The sequence below is a fragment of the Orycteropus afer genome, unplaced genomic scaffold (genome assembly GCF_000298275.1).
Source record: "Orycteropus afer afer isolate SDZICR_OR568_19922 unplaced genomic scaffold, OryAfe1.0 scaffold00072, whole genome shotgun sequence".
Classification (NCBI taxonomy): domain Eukaryota; kingdom Metazoa; phylum Chordata; class Mammalia; order Tubulidentata; family Orycteropodidae; genus Orycteropus; species Orycteropus afer.
The window spans coordinates 10,277,705-10,303,359 of record NW_006921659.1 but is presented as its reverse complement, the minus strand read 5'-3'; the positions used below and the strand labels follow the sequence as shown (position 1 = coordinate 10,303,359).

Sequence of the window (25,655 nt, the reverse complement as noted above, 5' to 3'; positions counted from 1 at the left end):
GTAACTCATGACCATGCGGCCAGACTCTTAGCCACAAGGTGGCTACTAAACAATATCAAGACCCCAACCTAATTTCAATTAGAAAAGGACACTCTGGGGTAAGTTCCCTAGTTCTTTGTGAGAGTATAATCTACTTTCAGCCTTACTCTTCTTGAAGGCAAATTGCCCCTCCCTAGGTGTGTTCTGGAACTTGTCTTTGCACAGCCATAATGCTGGTTTATGGTCAGAAAGAACCCAAATGGGATCTGAAACTTCTATCAAGCCTCAAAATGGAGTTCCAGCTCTCATTATAGACTACAGCCTTCCACAACCCCAAGAGCTCCCATACAGCAGTGTGGAATCACATTACCCAAAAGTAATTTGGCCTTTTGGTCCTGGTTCCTGAGCCCTGCCTAGGCTAAGCTTTATCTGGATTGGCTGGGAAGCCCCACCTGGTAACAATTTTTACCAGTATGTGCTGGTAAGTCCTGCCAGTAAACTGACCTTTATCTGGACTGTCTGAAGGGGCCCATCCAGGAAGTTATAAAAATCCTAGATCATGGAGGCTCAGATGGAGCCTCCTGATCCTGCAAAGCCAGAGAGAAGTGTATCCTTTGGACACAAGGGCCCTGTGCTGTGACCCTTCCCGATTGGATAAACACGCATCAGTGAAGGAGGCAGCTCAATGGCACCAAAAAGACGAGTGGATTGAGACAATGATATGTGCTGTTTCTTGGCCAAGAGCTGTAACTTTCTGAGAGCTGGGGATGGGCCCTGGAGCAGCAATTGTATGCAAGCTGTCCTGGAGCCAGCTGAGACCAGCAGGAGATAGGTGAGTCCTCCTAGTGACATCAATGAATTTCCTGTTTGAAAGTTTCCCAATGGGTGGGAATGAACATCAGTTTTCAGGAAGGAAGTGGATCCCCTTGAGAGGCTGAGGCCCCCTGAGGAGATCTCTCCTGACCACCAGGCTACACATACCTTCATTTCTCTTTATATCCTTCTGTTAAAGTGGTTATTGCAGAAATGGTGTTTCCACAAGCTCGCTGTAACTTTGCGATGAATTATCAAATCCGACAGAGAAATAGTGTATGAGGGGAAACAGATGGTGTCAGAAATGGTAGTGAAGTCAGAGAACAGGAATATATTTGACCTCTATCTCATAGGAACCAGCTTTGTGCTAATTCTTATCTTCTGATTCTTATTTCAGTTTTCCCTATTTCAGTAGCAAAGGCTAGAAACTGGTTCATTTCAGTTTGACCTCCTGCTGAGAATTTGCATGTCCATCCCAGATACACTGTATTAGAATTTACATTTCAGTAAGATCTGCAGGTGATTCTATGTATATATATATATACATACATGTATACGTATGTATAGTGTATACATATCTATGTATACTGTATACATAAGAATCACCTGATTCTGATTCAGTGTACTTGGGGTGGATATGCAAATTCTCAGTAGGGGGTCAAACCAGAATGAACCAGTTGTTAGCTTTGTTCAGTATCTTTCTCAATTAAGTATCACTGACAAATATACTGGCTACTCATGAGAAAATCTGCATATAAGTCACTATACCAACAATAAAATGAATGTTCTATTTTTAGTTTCCAAAGGTAAGGTGCTAAAGACTACATATCCTTAATATTTCTACATGTATGAGTGTTCCTACATTTCTTTAAAATGTATATACTGGTAACTACTCACCTGTGATTTCAGAAGACTGATTATTAGACTACCTAAAATTTAAAAAACCTCAAAACTCAATGCTTTGCAGTAGGTATATTCCATTTGAACTAAACACTTTAATCACAAAAAGCAAATCTAATAAGAAATTACATATTTAAATTATAATCAAATTCCTTCTTCAAATGTATTCTCAGAGCTCAAAAGTAAACCAGAACTAATGAAAAGGATATGGTAAAATATTTTATTTAATTTTACCTTAAATATAAATTAAAATAAGGAGTAAGAAAAACTTTGTGACCACAATATATATACTTATGGAACTGTCCCTTAAAGGATGCAAATAATTCAGACAACAGACTGTAAGCTTCAATATATAAATTAGGTCTCATTTCATTGGCTATTTAGTCACTCACAGTGGTCTAAACTTTACATATTACAATATTAAAATGCTAAAAAACATCATTGCAATATAGATACAATGTGGGAAAATACCTATTTATGGCTTTATACACAACCTAAATCAATCCATTCTATACAATAGTTTTCTAAAATATAAACGGTGCTTTACATGCAATAGAACATACAAGGATGGATGTTCTCATGTAATTTAATACATAGAAAGGTCAGGAGAAAATCCTTTTAACAAGACAGTTACATAGCAGTAGTGGAATGTAGAATAAGATTTTTACCATGACACAATCTTGGACAAATTTAAGAAAATATGAAGAAGGACAGTTTCTGCCATTTTTAATTACCATTTTTTAAAATGAAGTCTAACTGTGATTTTTATTTTTTCTAATTGTATCACAAACTGAGAAAACATAAAAGGAAAAAAGAGAGGAAAAAAAGGAAAAATATGAAGAAAGAAAGAAAGAAACCTGATCCTTTATGAATTTTAAACATCAGCCCTGCCTATAGGCTGCATTTAGGCTGCTTTCTGTTGACAGTTTCCTAAATTACTTCTGCCACTTGGAATTGTGCATCAGTAGTCAGATGAGTTTTCCAGACTTCATTATGCCATTGTGTAACCATAGCTGCCACAATGTAGTGCCACAAGAAGTCTGTCCTTAAGTATTTCTTTACTTGGGTATTCAGGTAACTTGAGCATGTTGATGCTTTAAAAGAAAAATATACCACCATTAAATACGAAATTTATGAATTGTCCAATTGTTTTGTCTAGCAGTGAAAACATCACTCATAATTAACATAAAACTACTCTCTCAAATTTGCATTCAAATTGGAAAACATTGAAGTTATATTCAAAAAGAAAAACACAAAACCCTGCTGCACTGAAGTTTCCTTTAGCATTCAAATGTTGTTGTTGTTGTTGTTATGTGCCGTCGAGTCAGACCTGACTCATAGCGACCCCTCTTTGGGTTTCCGAGGCAGTATCACTACGGAAGTAGGATTGCCCAACCTTCCTTCCAAGGAGTGGCTAGTGGGTTTGAACCGCCAGCCGTCTGGTTAGTAGTCAAGTGCCTTAGCCACTATGCTACCAGAGAGCATTCGAATGTAGTGAAAGAAAATAAATTCCTTTCAGCTTAAAATAAATAATCAATAAGACAATTTAGTAACTTTAGTAATACTTGAACTAAATTACAAGTAATGTTTTCCCAAAACATCTTTCCCACTAGAAACATCAGGAGAAAGGAATGATACAACTACTTATTTATCAGTGATTCCAAAGTCCTAAACAGAGATCAGAATTGGGTTCTTCTGAATCCAACAATACAGAAGTCAGACCAGTGAGAATTCAGAATTAATAAAAACAATTTGCAATGCATTTAAATAAATCAATTTAACTCACCATGTGCTTGACGTCGGTAGAAGATTTGGAGTATACGGCACAGCAGCGATTGTAAAGTTCTGCAATCCACTGCCACCCATGATATTAGCAAACCCACCATGCGGAACCCTGGAACTGAGTTCGTAGCTTAGTAAGTTATAATCATAAAAGGAAAATTTTGGTGCTAGACATATTTCAGGTTCTATGGATAAGAATCTATTCAACTCTAGAACACCGACAACGTGACTTTTTTCAATTGTAATCTCAGCATCATTACCAAAAGTTGTAAAAAGTTGCTTCATATTGCCATAAATCATAGCATGCTTTCAATTTGGTCACAGCACGTACATACTTCTACTATTACATTTATCTTGATCCATTTACAATTATTTGCTTTCATATGTCCCTGTTAAAGTAAAACTGACTTGAGAGCCCAGGCCCGTCCTTCATTTACACAGGCAGACAGGCCTGGAACTATGCTCTTGAGAGGTCACAGCCTTGAAAACTCTATGGAGTAGTTCTACTCTGAACACTTGGGTTTGCCATCAGAATCAACGTGAAGCAACACCATATATACATATACAGCCTTTCTACAGATCATCGTTAAACTGATCCTCAAAAAAAAAAAAAAAAAAAACCTAATGCTTTTAAAATTAAGGAAAAGCACAGTACCACACACACTGCCATCGAGTTGATGCCAACTCACAGCAACCCTACAAGATAGAGGAAAAGTGCTGCATAGGGTTCCCAGGGCTGTAAATCTGTACGGAAGCAGACTGCCTCAACTTTCTCCCGCAGAGCGGCTGGTGGGTTCAAACCACCGACTTTTTGGTCAGCAGCTCAATGCTTTAACCACTGTGCCACCAGAGCTCCTTGCTTTTAAAATAAGAGTCTGTGATTTTCACATAAACTAGAATAACAAAGAAACATTGACTCTCTAAGTATTAAATGCATACTCAAAGTCAGAAGTTTGATTAATATGGTTCAAAGCACTTTTCAGTATTATTTTTGCAATGTTGAAAAATGCAACAGAATTTTGTTCAAAATGTGTATAGATAATATGTATATACATTCACAGGGGAAAAATTTAACAATTCAATATAAACAAATATCTGAAAAAAACAGTTTTCTTTTCAAATTGAGGAATACTCTGGATGCTAATTTAATTCTTTAGCAATAAAATTATTGGTCTTACTTTAGTAATCCACGTGAGTACTATGATGCCTGTTGTTGTTGTTGTTATGTGCCATCGAGTCGGCCCCGACTCATAGCGACCCCTCCTTGGGTTTCCGAGGCAGTATCACTATGGAAGTAGGATTGTCCAACCTTCCTTCCAAGGAGTGGCTGGTGGGTTTGAACCGCCAGCCTTCTGGTTAGCAGTCAAGTGCTTTAGCCACTATGCTACCAGAGCTCCCAATATTATGCCTAAACCTTGCTAATAAAACACTAATGCAAAAGTAACTTCTATTAGAGCAAGAGCAAGAGACTATCTAAAAAACTACTGGATGTGTCTGTTTATAAATAGGAATACAAATCAACATTAGTTAATTGGTGTATAGTAACTTGTGCCTTAAAAAATTAACAAAAATGAAAAACGATAAAAGCCAAGCCATTCTCAGTTTCTTGTTGTTGTTGTTGTTGTTATGTGCCGCTGAGTCGGACCTGAATCATAGTGATCCCTCCTTGGGTTTCCGAGGCAGTATCACTATGGATGTAGATTGCCCAAACTTCCTTCTGAGGAGTGGCTGGTGGGTTTGAACCACCAGCCATTTGGTTAGCAGTCAAGTGCCTTAGGCATACGCTACCAGAGCTTCTTCTCAGTTTCTTAGAGATATATTTAAAAATAAATATACCACTTCCTTGTGTTAAGATGAAAAAATAAGCCTTGAAACTGATTCTTACACTAATTAAAATATACAAACACAAACACTGCCGTCGAGTCAGACCCGACTCACAGAGACTCCTCCTTGGGTTTCCGAGGCAGTATCACTATGGAAGTTGATTGCCCAACCTTCCTTCCAAGAAGTGGCTGGTGAGCTTGAACCACCAGCCTTCTGGTTAGCAGTCAAATGCCTTAGGCACTACACCACAAGCGCTCCCAATTAAAATATAATAATTTTAGTATCAACCAACATAATCAATCTCATGTCTTTCGCATAACTAAATTTTGAAAAACAAGTTTAAGAAATCAGAAAATGCCTCAATTTTTAACATCTACCTTGAAATTATTCCATAAGTCAATATTCACCAAAAAATCAGTTGTCATTGCATCAACTCCAACTCATGGAGCCCCTACGTATGGCAGAGTAGAAATGGGCACCAGAAGGTTTTCAAAGTTGTGACCTTTTCTGGCAATACATCACCAGGCCTTTCTTCTGATGCACGTCCGGGTAGGTTTGAACAACCAACCTTTCAGTTAGTAGCCAAGGAACCATTTGCACCACCCCAGGGACCCCAATGATATTAACCAACCATCCCTGAAACCTTACTCTTCCTTCTTAACTATGAACAAATGATGGCTGGGGTCTATCCTTGAATAATCAGTTATCTTATGGTAAGATCACAACTAATCACACAAAGCATGTTTGAGAAAAATAAATGGAGATGGTCTTGCTTGCATATTATGGCACTCTTGCTTTATGCAATGTAAAACAATAGTTCATAAAAAACGACATATAGAATTGCATAAAATGACTGTATAAAATTTTATACAGAAGAAATCACCTAGTCTTATTTTCATTATTCTTAAGAAATAATGAAACAGAAGAGTAACACAAATATATTCTTATAGACCAATAAAACAATGTCATCACCATAAAAATATTCAAAAATTATTTTTTGTGCTAATTCTGAGTTCAACAGTCCAAACTCATTTGATTTTTCATTAAATGTGTGCTGTAGTGTGAGACAGAGAGAAAGATATTTTAGTATCTAAATATAAGTAAGTAGATAATAAAATATTTTTTAAAATTCCTAAAGAAAAGAAAAACAGATAATTTTTATGTAAAATGGCAAATACTAGACTACAAATACCTGGACTAATGACCTTAGAAGTAGGACTGGGAAGATCTAGTAGAATTAGGTTTTAAAGAACTTGAGTCTTACTCAGTTTGAACCCAAAACATAGTGTAGTAGGTTAGACTAAGTGTTGAAAGGTGGATTTTTCAGCCTAAAGGTGAAGCTCTGGTAGCATAGTGCCTAAGGCACTTGACTGCTAACCAGAAGGCTGGCGGTTCAAACCCACCAGCCACTCCTCGGAAGGAAGGTTGGGCATTCCTACTTCTGTAGTGATATTGCCTCGGAAACCCAAGGAGGGGTCGCTGAGTTGGGGCCGACTCGATGGCAAATAACAACAACAACAAAGGTGAAGCTTTAGTTCTGTGATGCTTCCTTTCCACTTCTACCCACATCCTTCACCTTACTTCAAATGAATTTATGAGCAAGATTTCATGACCAGTAAAATAATAAGTGGTACAGTTTTTCTCAGTATGACTAACTACAGTTATGCAATTTACACAGGTAGGGTACTGTGTACTATGAAGCCAAGTGTATTTACTCTACAAAAGCGGCAATATAACAGACATTTTTAGTGCCAAAGAATTTGAGTAATATTTTTTGTATGTTACAAGACCAATATCAATCAAATCATGGGGGAAACAGAATAATTCACTAAATGGTATTGAGACATATACCATTTAAAAGTAACAATAGTTAGAGCCCTACCCATTACATCATAAACCAAAATAAAGTCCAGATGGCTTAAAATTTGTGAAAAGCGATACTATAAAAAGTTATAGAAAAGTATGTTGATAAACATGCATATACATACATCTTCAGAGGATGGAAGGAAAACAGTGATAAACACATCTGGCAATATAGTAAGTTTTAAATTCGATGTTGTAATTTAAATTACATAGGAATTTATATATTTAACTTAAACTAAAAGGTAAATGATAAACTGGAAAAAATCTGTAGCATTAATATTAATTCTTTTAAATTACAAAAAATATAAAATTTAATTTTTAAAAATGAAAAAATGTGCAGAGAAAAATGACAGGCAATTCACAAACTAAAATTATACATATGATAAATCAAATGAAAACAAAAGTGAATGCCTTCTATATTGACAGAATAAAGGGAACAGGTCTTCCTTTCCTACTGATACTGAATACTGGTACCTTTCTGGAAGGTAAATGAATATACATTAAGGTTGTGAAAATCTGTATACATTCATATTTTAAAAATTACCATTTTTATAATTTATTGTATATAATAATCCCACTGGAAAATGATGATATAAACCTAAGAATTCCTTGTTTTTGCAGCACTATCCATAAATACCTCACCAGTTCCTCAGTTTGTCGAACTGCTGTGGCTTGCACATTGTTGTGAGGCTGGAGGGTATGCCAGTGGTATTTCAAATACCAGCAAGGTCACCCATCGTGAACAGGTTTTGGCAGAGCTTCGTGACAAACAAAGACTGGGAAGAAGTAAGGGGCCATCCAGTTCTCAAACAATTGGCCAGTGAAAACCTTATGAATAGCAGTAAAACACTGTCTGATATATTACTGGAAAACTTTATGAATAGCCCTGAAACACTGTCTGATATATTGCCGAATATGAACCGCTCAGGTTGGAAGGCACTCAAAACACGACTGGGAAAAAGCTGCCTTCTCAAAGCAGAATCGACCTTAATGACATGGATGGAATAAAGCTTTAGGGATCTCCATTTGCTGGGGGAGGGGGGCATGACTCAAAATGGGAAAAAACAGCTGCAAACATCCATTAATAACTGGAATGTGGAATGTACAAAGGACAAATCTAGGAAAACTAGAAGTTGTCAAAAATGAAATAGAATGCATAAAGATTGATATCATAGGCATTAGTGAGATAAAACAGAATCAGACAATCATATGATCTACTATGTTGAGAATCACAAATTGAAGCAGAATGGCGTCGCATTCATTGTCACACAAAATGTTTGAAGGTCTATCCTGAAGTACAATGCTGTCAGTGATAGGATAATACCCATAAGCCTACAAGGAAGACCAGTTAATACTACTACTATTCAAATTTACAACACCAACCATTAAAGCCAAAGCCAAAGAAATTAAAAGATTTTTACCAACTCCTGCTGTCTGAAATTAACCCAACAGGAAATCAAGATGTATTGATGATTACTAATAGCTGGAAAGTCAGCAACAAAAATGAATCACTGGTTGCTGGAAAATATGGTTAGTAACAGAAATGATGCTGAAGATCACATGACAGAATTTTGCAAGACCACAACTTATTTACTGCAAACACCTTTTTTAAATACATGTGGACCTCACCAGATAGAATACACAGAAATCAAATTGACTATATCTGTGGAAAGAGACAATGGAGAAGCTCAGTAGTATCTTCAGTCAAAACAAGGTCAGGAGCTGATTGTGGAACAGATCATCTACTGCTCATATGGAAGTTCAAGTTGAAGCTGAAGAATATTAAAGTAAGCCCACAAGAGCCAAACTATGACCTTGAATATATTTTACCTGAATTTATAGACCATCTGAAGAACAGATTTAATGCACTGAACACCACTGTCCAAAAACCAGATGAATTGTGGGATGACATCAAGAACATCACACTTGAAGAAAGCAAATGGTCTTTAAAAAGGCAGGAAAGGAAGAAAAGAGCAAAATGGATGTCAGAAGGACTCTGAAACTTGATCTCGAATGGAAAGTAGCAAAGCAAATGGAAAAAATAATGAGATAAAAGAGATGAACAGAGGATTTCAAAGCGCAGCTCAAGAAGACAAGGTAAAGTATTATAATGAAATGTGCAAAGATCTGCAGTTAGAAAATCAAAAGGGAAGAACACTCTTGGCATGTCTCAAAGAACTGAAGAAAAAACTCAAACCTTGAGTTGCGATATTGAAAGTTTCTATGGGCAAAATATTAAATGATGCAGGAAGCATCAAAAGAAGATGAAAGTAATACAACTATTACAGGAGGGAGCATATGATCAAGAACCAATGGTACTGAAAGAAGCTGAAGCTGCACTGAAGGAACTGGCTAAAAACAGGGGTCCAGGAATTGATGGAATACTCACTGAGATATTTCAGCAAAGTGATGCAGAACTGGAGATGCTTACTTGCTGTGGTGTAATAAATTACATAACATGGCTTTTCTAGCCATAAGTTTTTGTAAACTCCATGGTAGAATTTGCCATGAGAAACTGAGTAGCTCCTGATTACTAAAGTTATCTACCTGGGGTATTTCTGTTGAACCAGCATGAAGCAATCTTCTGGGAAGTTCACTCTCTCTCAGGTGTATAGAATTCTGATGTTGGGATTGGTTAGTGGTCACTCTGCCAGGCTCAAAAGGAGCCCTTCTAAAGGCAGAAGAAGTCTCTCTGACTGCCGGCTGAGAAAGATATGCTGCTGAGAGAAATGTGCTCCTGAGAGACACACACTGCTGAGAAAGAGACACCAAGAGACAGGCATTGTTAAAAGAGAGACACCAAGAGACACACACTGCTGGGAGAGGGGCTGAGAGACTGTTGGTTGAGAGACGGTAGGCTCAGAGAGACTGAGCATTCTTCCTAAACTTGAATTGTAGCCTGTTGCTTCCCTAATAAACCCCATAATCTGTGAGTTCTGTGTGGCTACTGCAACAAATTATCAAATCCAGCAGAAAGGTGGTAGGTGCTGTGGGAGGAACAGTTGGTGTTAGGATTGATGAAAGGGCTAGAGGGAGGCAGCATGTCTGGCCTCACAGGAATAGGCCTTGGGCTATTGATCGTGATTCTGTCTTCCTCTTGTAGGGTTAGAGGAGGTCAGAAGATGTAGCCTCCTTGCCCCTTTGGCACTTGCCTATGCCAAGGAATCTGAAAGACAGCCACTTGGCCAACTAGCTGGAAAAGATCGCTATCTGTGGCCATTCCAAAGAAAGGTGATGCAACAGAATGTGGAAATTACTGAACAATATCATTAATATCACATGCAAGTAAAATTTTGCTGAAGATAATTCAAAAACTACGGCAGCGGTATATTGATCGGAAACTTCCAGAAATTCAAGCCGGGTTCAGAAGAGGATGTAGAACAAGGGATATCATTGCTGATGTCCGATGGATACTATAAACTGCCAGAAGAACAAACAAATCTATCCTGGAAGAAGTGCAGCCAGAATGCCCCTTGGAAGCAAGAATGGCCAGACTTGTATCATTCACTTTGGTAACATGGTCAAAAGGGCTCACTCCCTGGAAAAGGATATCATGCTTGGTAAAGTAGAACGTAAGTGAAAAAGGGGAAGACCCTCCATAAGATGCAGTGACACAGTGGCTGCAATGATGAGCTCAACTATAGCAAGCATTGTGAGGATGGTACACGACTGGGCAGTGTTTCAATTCTGTTGTACACAAGGTCGCTATGAGTTAGAGTAGACTTTACAGCACAATAAAACAATAAATAAATAAATAAAAATAGTTACAATAAAACAACATTCATAAATGGGAAAATGCAGCTATATAGGATTGGATTAACTAAGAAATAACAAAACCAACAACCACTGCTGCAGGTTGATGCCCCCTTGTGGCACTCCCACGTATTTCAGAGTAGAACTGCACTCCACATGGTTTTCTTGGCAACAATATTTACAACAGCAGATCGCCGGGCCTTTCCTCTCCAAGACCACTGGCAAATCAGAACTGTCAACCTGCAGATTAGTAGTCGAGCACAAATTGTGCTAAATAGGTCCTTTTAAATGCTGTGTTGCTGTTGCAGGCTGGTGAGTTGATTTTCAACTCGTAGCAATCCTATGTGACAGAACAGAATTGCCCCATAGTGTTATCTAGGCTTTACAACACTAGAAGCAGTTGGGTGGGTTGCAATCACCACCAACCTTTTGGCCAGTATTGAGAGCTTAACTATTTGTACCACCCATACAAATATTAAAAATTTGGCTACTATCACTGAATTGCCTAGAGAATTAAGATTGCCAAAACACAGAATAAAATATATATGCTGATAACCCTGAGCAGAACTACGTATTCCTTCATACATTAAATAAACATTTATTGAGCATTACTATGTATGTTTTAGCTTTAATGTCTGTTGTTGGTTGAACTGTGTCCCCTAAAAAGACATGTTAAAGTCCTACCCCCAGTACCTATGAATATGATCTTATTTGGAAACAGGGGTCTTGCCAGACATAATAAAGTTAAGATAAAGTCAAGCTACATTAGGGTATGCCCTAAATTTAACAGCTGGTGTTTTTAAAGGAGAGATGATCCAGAGACACAAAGGAGACACACAAGGGAGAACACCACATGATGACTGAGGCAGAGACTGGAATGATGCACCAAGGATTGCCAGTAACCACCTAAAGCTAAAAAAAGGAAGGATTTCTTCCTTAGAAACTTCTGAGGAAGCATGGCCCTTGACACACTGATTCCAGCATTTTCCACAACTGTGAGTACCACTCAGTTCGTATGGCAACCCTAGGAAACTAAAACAATATCCAAATAAATCTTTTTAACAAATGAAATACTGGAAGGGGAGGAAAGATACTAACAATTCATAGTAACAACTCTCATTTAGGAGCTCTGGTGGCACAGTACCTAAAGCATTTGACTGCTAACCAGAAGGCTAGTGGTTCAAACCCACCAGGCACTCCTCAGAAGGAAGACTGGGCAATCTACTTCCATAGAGATACTGTCTCAGAAACCCAAGGAGGGGTTGCCATGGGTCAGAACTGACTCGACAGCAGTGAGTTTGGTTTTTTTAACTTTCATTTTCGTTGTTTACTTCTAAGCTATTACAGACAGAATTCATTAAATCCTTTCCACATTATCATAAAAGTGCTGACCTGTAAAGTTATGGAAACTTAGCCACAGCCAACCACCCTGAGGGAGTGAGCTGTTGGACTTGTGGGCTCAGGACCATCATCACAGGGGACATCAAGCTCAAATGGCATAAAATACCACAAAAAAAAAAAAATTTTTTTTCTACATCCTACTTTGGTGAATAGGAGCTCTGGCAGCATAGTGCCTAAGGCACTTGACTGTTAACCAGAAGGCTGGCAGTTCAAACTCACCAGCCACTCCTCAGAAGGAAGGTTGGGCAATCTACTACCCAACAGAAGCAGTTGGGTGGGTTGAAATCACCACCATCACCACCGAGTGATACTGCCTCGGAAACCCAAAGAGGGGTCGCTATGAGTCGGGGCCGACTCGACGGCATATAACAACAACAACAACTTTGGTGAATAGTGACTGGGGTCTTAATAGCTTCCAACTGCATGGGAGGGAAGGACACAGAGAAGAAATGGCTATGGGGAGGAAGTGGGAGGAGAGCTGTTGCATTGTGGGAGACTGCAGTCAATGTCACGAGACAGTGTCTGTGAACTGCTGTATGGGGCTCTGTAAAACTTTCACCCAAATCACAATAAAATTTTTAAAAAAAAAAAAAGCTTGCAAGTGGCCATCTATCTGCAACAATTGTTCTCTCCTAGTCTGGAGCAAAGAAGAATGAAGAAAACCAAAGACACATGGGAACAACTAGTCCAAGGTACTAGTGGACCATGGAAACCTCAGCCTACATAATCATGAGACCAGAAGAACTAGATGGTGCCCAGCTACCACTGTCAACTGCTTGGAAAGGGATCAGTGCCAGAGATCCCGGTTAGAGTAGGAGAAAAATGTGGAACAAAACTCAAAATCACAAAAAAGACCAGGCTAACTGTTCTGATAAGAGACGGCGGGCTGAGAGAGACTGAGCATTCTTCCTGAACTTGAATTGTAGCCTGTTGCTTCCCTAATAAACCCCATAATCTGTGAGTTCTGTGTGAATCTCTGAGACTATGGCCCCTAGTCACCCTTAGGACTAGAATTGAACTTACTCCCATGGCTTCCAGTCAAACAACAGACATGCATATAAGGTGAACATTTACACTAGGTAAGTCCACTCCTTACAATAATCAATCATGGGAGATCGGAAAGGCAGTATTTACACAGAGTGATAGCTCAGAGGGCAGGAAAGCATAGGACAGGAGGACACAAGGTGACCACAGGGAGGAAGTGGGAAAAGAGCTATTATATTATGGTGATTGCAATCAATGTCATGAAACAAAACGTATATGAACTGGTGTACAGAAAATGAATTTTCTCTGTAAACTTTCACCCAAATCACACACACACACAAAAGCTTACCTGCCAGTAACAAACTGTAAGAGAAGAACTCTCTCCTCTTGAGTAATATCTTCTACAACTTCCCAGAACCACTAACCAAAAAAAAAAAAAAAATCCCTTAGCTCATATTTCAGAGCAATTGTAGATTTTTTTAATACCAGAGAAATATGCAATATTCATAAAGCATTTTTATCCTATGAAACTCATTTATCAGAAATGATTTCTTACAAAGCTTTCATCTGAAATATTCCCATAATAATAATTTAGGGAAAATACTTTACTTTGTTAATTAATGTAGGTTTTCATCCAATAGTGCTGCAAAGCTTACAAAATTAAATGGCAAAATTTAACTTCATTCTAAGCTCTAGAGATTTTTACCTGAATAACTGGGTCTTCTCTTTCATAGCCACTTGTGTATTCTGTATTTTTTATCCAATCACTCACATCAATTTCTGGCATGCCAGAAAGCAGTAATTCCTTTGGGGAAGAAGAAAAGTATTCATTAATCTTCGGGAAAAAAAAAGTTATTACATTTAAATAGTGAATCTGCCTTAATTAGAAACAAATTCCATGTAAAACTGATTTATTTTTGTGACAGTTTCTGTATGTCATTAATAACAAGCACTACATGGAACAGAATCCTTAATACTAATGATCTCAAATATTGTGAGGTATCTCTACACTTATACAACTTAATTAGAACATAAGAAGAGAGGCTAGTTTATGTATAATAGTCTATATGTTCAACAATTACAGGAACATAGTTGTATTTAAGGAATTCTGATGGCATAGTGCCTAAGGCCTTTGATTGCTAACCAGAAGGTTGGTGGTTCAAAGCAACCAACCACTCTGAGGAAGGAAGATGAAGCAATCTACTTCTGTAAAGATTTACCTCCTTGGAAATCCAATGGGGGTTGCTGAGTTGGAATCGACTCGATGGCAGTAAGTTTGGTTATACTTATAATTCTTTGTAAATCTGTTAAATTCTTTAAGTAAAGATAAAGAAAGTATTCTCAACATGAAAGTGAAAACAAAGACCTGTATAAACACTGGGGTAAACACAGGAAAGTTTGTCAAGAAACCCTTAAAAAGGAGGCAATACAATAAATATAATTATTTAAAAAAAAATAATTTAGTCCTATAAGGAACTCTATTTTGGAATAATTTGGATTCTTTTAGGTTAACTTCTGCAAAGATGAGGAAAAAAAATGCAATTTTCCTAATAACTTTCAGTAGCCTTCTTTTTTCCCTGGAAGATCATCAAAGAAAAAGCTCAATCAAATGAAATGAAGAATGGCAAAAATATCTACCATCATGTTTTCCAAGGGAACACAGAAAATAAAAGGAACTTGTTCAGATCTCCGAATCAGTCTATATTTCACAGTTGGATGTGCTTACATGGTCAAGTGAGGCCATGATTGGCCTACACTACTTACTGAACACTGACAACCCAAAAGATCATGATTTATTGTTACAGGGAGGCAAATACAATATGAATATGGCTCAAAACCATGTCTTCTACAGCAATAACTCCCAACATACACCTGGTTAGTATAGAGTATGTTTTGAATAAAATTAATATAAGGTAGTCTCTAAGAATTCCTGGGGGTCTGAGATCTTTCCAGGGGGTCCATGAGTACATAGTGTGGCCTTTCTAGCCATAGGTCTTTGTAAACTCCATGGTGGAATTTGCTGTGAGCAACAGAGTAGCTGCTGATTGTTAAAGTTAGCCACATGGGGTATTTCTTTTGGGAGCAGCCAAAGTAATTTTCTGGGAAGTTCATTCTCTCTTAGTTGTTTAGAATTCTGATGTTGGGATTGGTTAGTTTGGTCACTCTGCCAGACTCAAAAGGAACCCTCCTAGAGGCAGAAGGAATCTCTGACTGCTGGCTGAGGGATGTGAGAGACATGCATTGCTGAGAGAGAGACGCGAGAGACACACATTGCCAAGAAAGTGAGAGACACGCACTGCCGAGAGAGACACACCAACAGGCACTGCTGGGAGAGAGACTGAGAGAGACTGTTGGCTGAGAGATGGCGGACTGAAAGAGACTGAGCATTTTTCCTGAACTTGAATTGTAGCCTGGTGCTTTCCTAATAAACCCCATAACCTGTGAGTTGTGTGTGGCCACTGCAGCGAATTATTGAACCCAGAGAAAGGTGGTGGGTGCTGCGGGAGGAATGGTCAGTGTCAGAGTTGATGAAAGGACTGGAGGGAGGCAGCATGTCTGGCTTTGCAGGGATAGGCCTTGGGCTACTGATGGTGATTCTGTCTTCCTCTTGTTGGGTTAGAGGAGGTCAGAAGATAATGGCCTCCTTGCCCCTTTGGCAATGAGGTTCTCATTCCAAGATATGTGAATTTTTACCATATCCTTCAACCAGAACATATCACACAGGCTATATGCAGAAGCAATCAAGTTGCTTTCTACTATGCTACTATTTCTACATTAAAGAGATTTGCGATAGTGTAAAACAATGTCATTCTTTCCTCTATTGTTTTGTTTTGGAAAACGTAGTTATTTCTCATTTGAAAAAATGTTATTTATGGTACCATGTAATCAGTTGTTATTTTATATGAATTAATAAAATGTTTTAAATAACTGGCTTCATTTATAATGCAGTAAATGTTAATTTATTAAAAATTTATATTGTTTAATCCACATAAACAAAAAGTTTTGTTGAAAGGGCTCCTGAAACCAAAAAGGTTGAGAACTGCTGCTATACTATAGGTTTCTGTCCCGTATCACAGCATTATAAAATACTTTTATTAGATGAAAATGTTCTGGTTAGTCTCCATTTACTATCCCCAAATACATTCTTCATCTACCTTTGCACTGTTCTATGCCTTAGAACTCACTGTCATGGGAGCTCTGGTGGCATAGTGCCTAACGCATTTGACTGCTAACCAGAAGGCTAGTGATTCAAACCTACCAGACACTCCTCAGAAGGAAGGTTGTGCAATCTATTTCTGTAGTGATACCACCTTGGAAACCCAAGGAGGGGTTGCTATGGGTCGGATCCGAATCAACGGCACGTAACAGTAACAACAATGCCCAGGAGGAGAATGATCTCTACAAACTGGTTCCCTCGCCTGCTTGTGTCACACTGGGCTCCACCACTGGGAAACACAAGCAAAGTCTGGAGGTGAGGTATTCTCTGCTCCCTCCCTGAGAACATCTTTGCAGACACCTTGTCTCCTCCCTCCACTGTAGCACCTACCAAGTGGCCTCTCTTCAGTAGTCCGAGTGCTCATTGAGCTCCTAATAGCAATTCCTGTCTATTCAGTTCTAGGGAAGGCAAAGCTTCCAACTAGTCTGGATTCCTCACCATACCCGGTTTATTCTTAACATTGCCCATACTTTTGTACCAGTCTCTTTGTTAAAGTTCTTTCTTTGAACCATCTGGGGAGAATTCTGTTCCCTGGCAAAACTCTGATACAGATCTGTAAAATGGAATGAAGCTGAATTTTATTCATTTCTTAAATTCACGAGTTTAATCCTTCTTTCTAGGCTGAAGATAAATCTTTAACAATATTAAGTAGGCTTTCATTGTTCATAATTATGAATAAAAATGACTGATACAATGTTCTCTCAAGGAATTTGAAGCATTCATGAATATTTTATTATTTGTTATGGTATTTTGTGAAGAGAGAAAAAGATCTTATCCCATTCAACACCTGGGCCAAAAAAAAAAAAAAAAAAAAAGGAGGGGAGGCTGGTTATTAAATTGGCTGAAAACAAATAGACTGAAATGAGACTTCCAAAATAAAAAGTACCTATAAGAAAAAGATTTTATTTTCTTCACAGAACACCTACCCCAGGGAGTTGCACCCACTTTGCCTAAGGCACTTGACTGCTAACCAGAAGGCTGACAGTTCAAACCCAAGAGCCACTCCTTGGAAGGAAGGTTGGGCAATCTACTTCCATAGTGATACTGCCACGGGAGCTCTGGTGGCATAGTGCCTAAGGCATTTGACTGCTAACCAGAAGGCTAGTGATTCAAACCTACCAGACACTCCTCAGAAGGAAGGTTGTGCAATCTACTTCTGTAGTGATACCACCTCGGAAACCCAAGGAGGGGTTGCTATGAGTCAGTCCGACTCCACATAACAACCACCACCACCATCCTAGGGAGATGCACGCCCTAGATCAATCAACCATGAGACATCAGAAAGGCCACATTTACATAAGGGAAAGCTGGAGAGACAGGAATGCATGGATAAGAAGGGCATAGGGAAGGAACAATCACCGGTAGGAGATGGGAGGAGAGATTTTTATGGTTGAGGATTGTAATCAGGGCTGTGAAAAAAAAAAAAAGATTTTAAGCTCCATCAATAATTAACTTATTTTTAAAATATGTCCAGAAAATTGAAATAGTCTGTCAAAATCTAGTATAACATACATAACCCATATTGATGTCAGAATTGATAAACTAAATTCTGTTAAAAAATAAATATTTTATTTAATAAAGGATACCACAGAAAAGACATTTGTAATATATAATTCTGAGAAAAGATTTACATTACGAATATATTCTAAAAATTCCTATAAAATAATAAAAAACACAATAAAAAATGCCACATTACTTGAACAGACACTACATAAAGACAATACACAATATATAAAAGGTGTTCAATGCTATTAGTCATCAGGGAAATGCAAATTAAAATCACAGTGAAATACCACTACTAATCTACCAAATGTCTTACATAAAAAAGATGAAAAATGTTAAATGCTAGTGAGGATGTGTAACACCCAGAATTCTCATCTCTGCTGGTGGGAGTGTAAACTGACACACTGTTCTGGTTACCCAGTGCCACTCTGACAAGAATATACCACAAATGGGATGGCCTTAACAAACAGGAGTTTATTCTTATAATTTGGAGCCTTTAGGTCCAAGGTCAAAGTGCCAGGCTCTAGGGGTTGGGTGAAAGCCCCTCAACTTTGGGGTCCAGCTCTGCCTCCGGCTCCCAGCCTGCTGGAGTTAGTAGCATTTCTTCACTCAGACAGCTGCAGGCTGCTGAGGCTGAGAAGCCCCCAGGTTGACAAGTAAAAAGGCACAGTCCCAATGTTACCAAACCACACAGCAGGCCATTAACTAGGTCCGCTGTAAGTCCCAAGGTTGGCAGAGAATAACATGCTGCTGAGCAACGATATGGCTACATGCAGGGTCCAAGTGTGCCATAGACTAGAGACCATTCCCAAAGCTTCTCCTTATATACAGGAAACAGACCACATCCCAAAGGCACTAACTCACCTGCTTGTAGTAGATCCCACCATGGAGTTGATTACCAGTCTCATCATAGGGAATAACTATCACCAGCTGCCCAGCCACTCAACCAGGCCCAGCCAAGTTGACACACAAACATAACCATCACACACACCATTTTGGAAAACTATTTGGTAGTATCTACTAAAGCAGAACACATGCACATATGTACATGCTACATCCCAGGAATTCCACTCCAAGGTACATGTAACCTACAGAATGCATACCTACATTCTCCTAAAGACATGTACATGAGTGTTTATACACATACATATGTGTACTTGAGTGTTTATAGGAGCAGTTTAAAGAATTCAGAACTTCCCAGCGAATGTTCATCAAGAATAGAAAAATCCTCACAAAAAACATATTGACACAATGAAATACTACACAAAAATGAAAATGAACAAATTAGAACTGAATGTAATTATACAGATGATTTTCACAAACAAAAAGCAGACCTAAAGAAGCCAAATATGCTCCAGGTGATTCCAATTATAAAGTTTAAAATTAAGAAAATCTAATGTATACAAAGAAGTTGGGAGAGTGGTCACTATGGAGGGGTGTTGTTGAGGTGTTGGAGTTTTCTATAAATTTTAGAGATAAGCCTCTTGTCAGATATATAATAATCAACAAGTATGAATTTGTTGCTCTCATTTTGTTATGTGCTTTTTCGTGGTGTTTCTGATTTCTTTATTCCATATAATTTTCTGTGCTGAGCTCACTTTGTTTATAAATCATGTTATCACTTCCTTCATAGCTACTGTATTAGAATTTGTTAATTATTTATGCTGGTCATCTTTTTTATTTTGATGTGAAGATTTACCATTTTTCTTTGAGGTTACCCTGTGATTTATAGTCTTCTTCCCAAGTTTATAATAGTCCATTCTATCTTGTAGTTGTCTTGACTTCCCTACCATTTAGAAGTTCTGTAACTACACTATTTTTTCCCTCTTTTTGGTTTGTAGTTGTCCTCATTTGTCAATTGATGTCTCTGGTTCCCTGTTTACAATCTTAAAGGCTTATATACTTTGCATACTTCCATAACTTAGCTGGTTTCAGGGTTACATCATCATGTGTGTTAATGGTTGGTTGCTGTTTGTTGTTGTTGGTTCTCTGTCCAAAGGATTCCCTTTAGCGTCTCTCATAAGGCTGTCTGGGTTTAACAAATTCCTTAATTTCTGCTTATCTGACAATGTCCTAATTTCACCATCGTATTTGAGGGACAATTTTGCTGGGTATATAATTCTTGGTTGGAAATTTTTTTTTTCTTTCAGGGTTTTATACATACCATTCTATTGTCTTCTCACCTGCATAGTTTCTGCCATGAAATCTGAGCTTAGTCTTATTGGTTGCTTCTTATACGTAACTTTTTCTTTTCCCTGTGCTGCTTTCAGGATTCTTTGTCTTTGGTTTTGGTGAGTTTGATGATGATATGTCTTGGGATTTTCTTATGGGGTCTATCCTGTTTGGGGGAGCTCTGGTAGCATAGTGCCTAAGGCACTTGACTGCTAACCAGAAGGCTGGCGGTTCAAACTCACCAGCCACTCCTCGGAAGTAGTGATACTGCCTCGGCAACCCAAAGAGGGATTGCTATGAGTTGGGTCTGACTCAATGGCACATAACAACAACAACAACAATCCTGTTTGGGGTTCACTGGACTTCTTGAATGGGTATTTCTCATCTTTCATCATACCAGGGAAATTCTCTTCCAACAAATCTTTGACAATTTTTTCTGTAATTTTATTTCTCTTCCTGTTCTGCAATTCTGATTAGAAGTGAGTTATTCCTTTGGATGGTATCCTACATGAACCTTAGGCTTTCTTCATTTTGTTTTGATCTTTTCCCTGATTGATCCCTTTCCAAAGAAGTATTGAGGTATTTGTCTTCAATCTCACTAATTCTGTCTTCCAGTGATTCAATTCTACTCCTGTGCCTGTTCAATGTGTTCTCTATTTCTGAAAATTTACTATTAATCTTCTAGATTTCTATCTGTAGATTTTGTATCATTTCTAATTTTTCATTTATTTTGTTATCGTATTGTCTTTTGAAATTGTTTTACAGTTTTCTTCGTGTTTTCCTCAATTTTATCAATGTTTTTCTTGACCTGTCTCTCAATCTGTTGAAAAGTACCTAAATATAATTCTTTTTAATTCCTTATCAGGGACTTCCAGTGTTGCTTCTTCTTCCTCAGGCATGTGTTTTGGATCTGTATCTTGATTCCTTGTTTCTCCTGCTTTATCATGCTTCTTCATGTGGACTGTGATGCTCTGTCATCACCAAGACATTGTGACATTTTTGTGTTCATATTTAATTGGTGATTGTATACTGGAGTGACTTGCCCATAATTTTCATTTTTGTTTGGATAGCATTTGCGTAAGCAGGGTACTGTGCTCCTTTATTCGCCAGTTGGCAGCACTTATACACTTATCACCTGTCTCCTTTCCCATGTTAGCCTCCCCTATGTCCCTGCCGTCCTTGGCAAACAGAGCCCATTCTTAGATTCTGTCTTCACTCAGGCTTTTCCATTAGTTAGTGCCTAATCCACTTCTGTAGACTTCCTTTCAAAGATCAGGGCTCCAGGATTATCTTCTGTATCTCTGTCAATTGGTTTCTCTTTTCTTTGTTGAAGAGGGTCTGTGTAGCTCGCCTGCCTATTCCACCATCTTAGCGGAAGTCCTCTGTGTATACTTTTTTTGTGTATATATATTATACTGAAATAAATTACATTAAAACTTGATAAGGATTAGCTCACCACTTTTCTGGCAGTTTGTCGTACTGTGGTGGCTTATATGTGGCTGTGATGCTGGAAGCTATGCCACTGGTATTTCAAGCCAGCAGGATCACCCATGGTAAACAGGTTTCAGCACAAGTTCCAGACTCAGCCACACTGGGAAGAAGGACCTAGTGATCTACTTCTGAAAAAACTGGCCAGGTAAAACCTTATGAGTATCAGAACATTGTCTGAAATAGCGCCTGAAGAGGAGACCCTCAGGTTGGAAGGCACTCAAATTATGACTGGGGAAGAACTGTCTCTTAAAAGTACAATCAACCTTAATGATGTGGATAGAGTAAAGGCTTCAGGATCTTCATTTGCTGATATGGCATGGCTCAAAATGAAAAAAAAAAAGCTGTAAACATCCATTAATAATCAGAACATAGAATGTATAGAATATGAAATCTAAGAAAATTGGAAGTTGTCAAAATGAAATGGAACACTTGAAAATCAATATCCTAGGCATTAGTGAGTTAAAAGTACTGGTACTGGTCATTTTTAATTGGACAATCATACCCTCTACTACACCTGGAAGAGAAATGATGTCACATTTGTCATCAAAAAAGACCATTTCAACATCTATCCTGAAAGACAATGTTATTAGTGATAGGATAACATTCTAATATGTCTATAAGGAAAACCAGCTAACACTACAATTACTCAAATTTACACATCAACCACTAATACCAAAGATGAAGAAAATGAAGATTTTTATCACCTTCTGCAGTCTGAAATTGATCAAACATGCAATTGAGACACATTAATAGTTACTGGTGACTGGAATGCAAAAGTTAGTGTTTTGGTTACTTCATGCTGGTCTGATAGGAACATACCACAAAGGGGATGGCTCAAATAGGGATTTATTCTCTTACAGTTCTGGAGGCTGGAAGTCCAAGTGCAAAGTGCCAGACTCTAGGGGCTAGGTGAAAGCCCCTCAACCTTGGGCTGCAGCTCTGCCTCTTGCTCCCAGCCCATTGAAGCTGGAGGCTTTTCTTCACTCAAGCAGCTGCTGGCTGCTGAGGCTGACAAACCCAAGGTTAACAAGTAAAAAGGCACAGTCCTAATATTACCAAACAATATTGCAAGCCACTGATTCAAGTTCAGAAAAAGTCCCAAGATGGGCAAAGCATGGCAGGCTGCTGAATGACTTGGCTACATGCAGGGTTCAAGTGTGCCAAAAAGCTGCAGACCATTCATTCATAAAGCTTCTCCTTACATACTGGGAGCAGACCACCTCCCTAAGGCAGTTAACTCAGCTGCTCACAGTAGATTCCACCATGGAGTTGATTATCAGTTTCATCATGGAGAATACTACATCCAGCTGCCCAGCCACTCAACCAAGCCAACCAATTTGATGAATAAGCTTAACTACTGCAGTTAGAAACAAGGAGGATCCATAGTTGCAAAATATGGCCTTGGTGATAAAAACGACAGGGAATATTGCATGGACAGAATTTTGCAAGACGAATGACTTATTCATTGAAAATATGTTTTTTCAACAACATAAATAGCAACTATACATGTGAATCTTGCTGGAAGGAACATATGGGTATCAAATAGACTACACATCTGTGAAAAGAGACGGATAATGGAGAAGCTCAATATCATCAGTCAGAACAAGGCCAGGGACCCTGCAGAAAAGGTCATTCATTGCTCATATGCAAATTCAAGGTGAAGCTGAAGAAAATTAAAACAAGTCCTGAGTATATTGTGAGTATATCTCACCTGAATTTAGAGACCATCTCAATAATAGATTTTACACATTCAACATTAATGATTGAACACCAGATGAGTTGTGGGATGACATCAAGGACACCACACATGAAGAAAGCATAAGGTCATTAAAAAGACATGAAAGAAAGAAAAGACTGAAAGTCTCATATCAGATGAGATGCTGAAACTTGCCCTTGAATATAGAATAGCTGAAGAAATTATGAAATAAAAGAGCAGAATAGAAGTTTTCAAATGGCAACACAAGAAGACAAAGTGTTACAATAAAATGTTCAAAGACTAGGGTTAGAAAATCAAAAGAAAAGAACAAGCTCAACATTTCTCAGGCTTAAAGAACTGAAGGAAAAATTCCAGCCTCAAGTCATAAAATTGAAGGATTGTATGGGAAAATTGCTGAACAACATAGGAGTCATCAAAAGAAGATGGAAGGAAACAGTCACTGTACCAAAAAGAATTGGTCAATGGTCAACCATTTCATGGCATACCATATGATCAAGAACCAATGGTACTGAAGGAAGAAGTTTAAATTGCACTGATGGTACTGGCAAAAAACAAGGCTTTGAGAAAACAGGAATCGACAGAACACCAATTGAGACGTTTCAACAAGCGATGCAACATTGGAAGCATTCACTCATCTATGTCCAGAAATTTGGAAGACAGCTACCTGGTCAACAGATTGTAAGTGATGCATATTTGTGCCCATTTCAATGAAGGTGATCAAGCAGAATAAGGAAATTATCAAGCAATATCATTAATATCACCCAGCAAAAATTCTCCTAAGGGTAATTCAAAAACAGCTGTGGTAGTAAATCGACAGGGAACTGCCAAAAATTCAAGCCAGATTCAGAAGAGCACGTAGAATAAGGAATATACCACTGCTGATGTCAAATGCATCATGGCTGAAAGCGGAGAATACCAGAAAGACGTTTATTAACTACGCAAAGGCATTCGACTGTGTGGATCATAACAAATAATGTACAACAACATTGCAAAGAATGGGAATTCCAGAATACTTAATTGTGTTCATAAAGAAACTGTATATAGACCAAGAGGCAATTGTTTGAACAGAACAAGGGGCTGGTTTAAAATTAGGAAATGTGTTTGTCAGGACTGTATCCCTTCACTATACTTATTCAATCTGTATGCTGACCAAATAATCTGGAAAGCTAGATAATGTGAAGAATGTGGCATCAGGATGAAAGGGAGACTTATTAACAACCTGCAAATGACAACGACCTTGCTTGCTGAAAGCAAAGAGGACTTGAAGCACTTACTAATGAAGATCGAAGACTACTGCCTTAGGTATGGATTACACCAATATAAAGAAAACAAAAGTCCTCACAACTAGATTAATAAGCAACATCAGAATAAATGGGAAAAACTGAAGTTATCAAGGATTTCATTTTACTTGGATCTGCAACTGGGGGAATAAGCAGCATTACAATAAATGGAGAAAAGACTGAAGATATCAGGGATTTCGCTTCACTTGGATCCACAATAAACGCCCAAGGAAATAGCACTCAGGAAATAAAACATATTTCACTAGGCAAATCTGCTGCAAAAGACCTCTTCAACGTGTTAAAAAGCAAAGATATCATTTCTAGAACTAAAATATACCTGATCTAAGCTATGGTGTTTTCAATTACCTCACATGCATGTGAAAACTGGACAATGAATAAGGAAAACCAAAGACGAATTGAAGCACATGAATTATGGTGTTGGTGAAGAATACAGTCTTATATGAAGTACAGAACACTGCTGAGAAGCAAGGATGGCCAGACTTTCTCTCTTAAAAACAAAACAAAACTCATTGCTGTTGAGTCGACTCAACTCACAGCGACCACTCCATGGGTTTCTGAGGCTGTATCTGTATGTAAGTAGATTGCCCAAGCTTCCTTCTAAGGAGTGGCTGGTGGGTTTGACCCTCCAGCCTTCTGATGAGCAGTCAAATGCCTTAGGGACTACGCCATCAGAGCTCCCATGATTTTGTCTCTGTTGTTGTTGTTGTTGTTGTTAAGTGCCATCGAGTCGTTTCCGACTCATAGCGACCCCCATGCACAGCAGAACGAAACACTGCCCGATCCCGTGCCAGCCCCACAATCCCTGCTATACTTGAGCCCATCATCGCAGCCACCGTATCAATCCATCTCCCTGAAGGCCTCCTCCTCTTTCGTCAACCCTCCACCCTACCAAGCATGACATCCTTCTCCAGGGAATGGTCCCTTCTGACAACATGACCAAAATAGGTGAGATGAA

At 38.4% G+C, this 25,655-nt stretch overlaps 1 protein-coding gene across 1 annotated transcript in view; it reads right to left on the bottom strand.

Moving 5' to 3' along the window:
* Positions 1 to 2,683: 2,683 nt before the first annotated feature.
* The window catches only part of HACE1 (HECT domain and ankyrin repeat containing E3 ubiquitin protein ligase 1), a 246,142-nt gene continuing 223,170 nt past the window's right edge, over positions 2,684 to 25,655 (bottom strand). The window contains exons 21-24 of the mRNA XM_042780944.1: positions 14,006 to 14,104; positions 13,649 to 13,719; positions 3,479 to 3,592; positions 2,684 to 2,786 (exon numbers count right to left, since the gene is read on the bottom strand). Of these exons, the coding sequence (XP_042636878.1) occupies positions 2,684 to 2,786; positions 3,479 to 3,592; positions 13,649 to 13,719; positions 14,006 to 14,104 (387 nt within the window). The remainder of the gene's footprint in view (positions 2,787 to 3,478; positions 3,593 to 13,648; positions 13,720 to 14,005; positions 14,105 to 25,655) is intronic.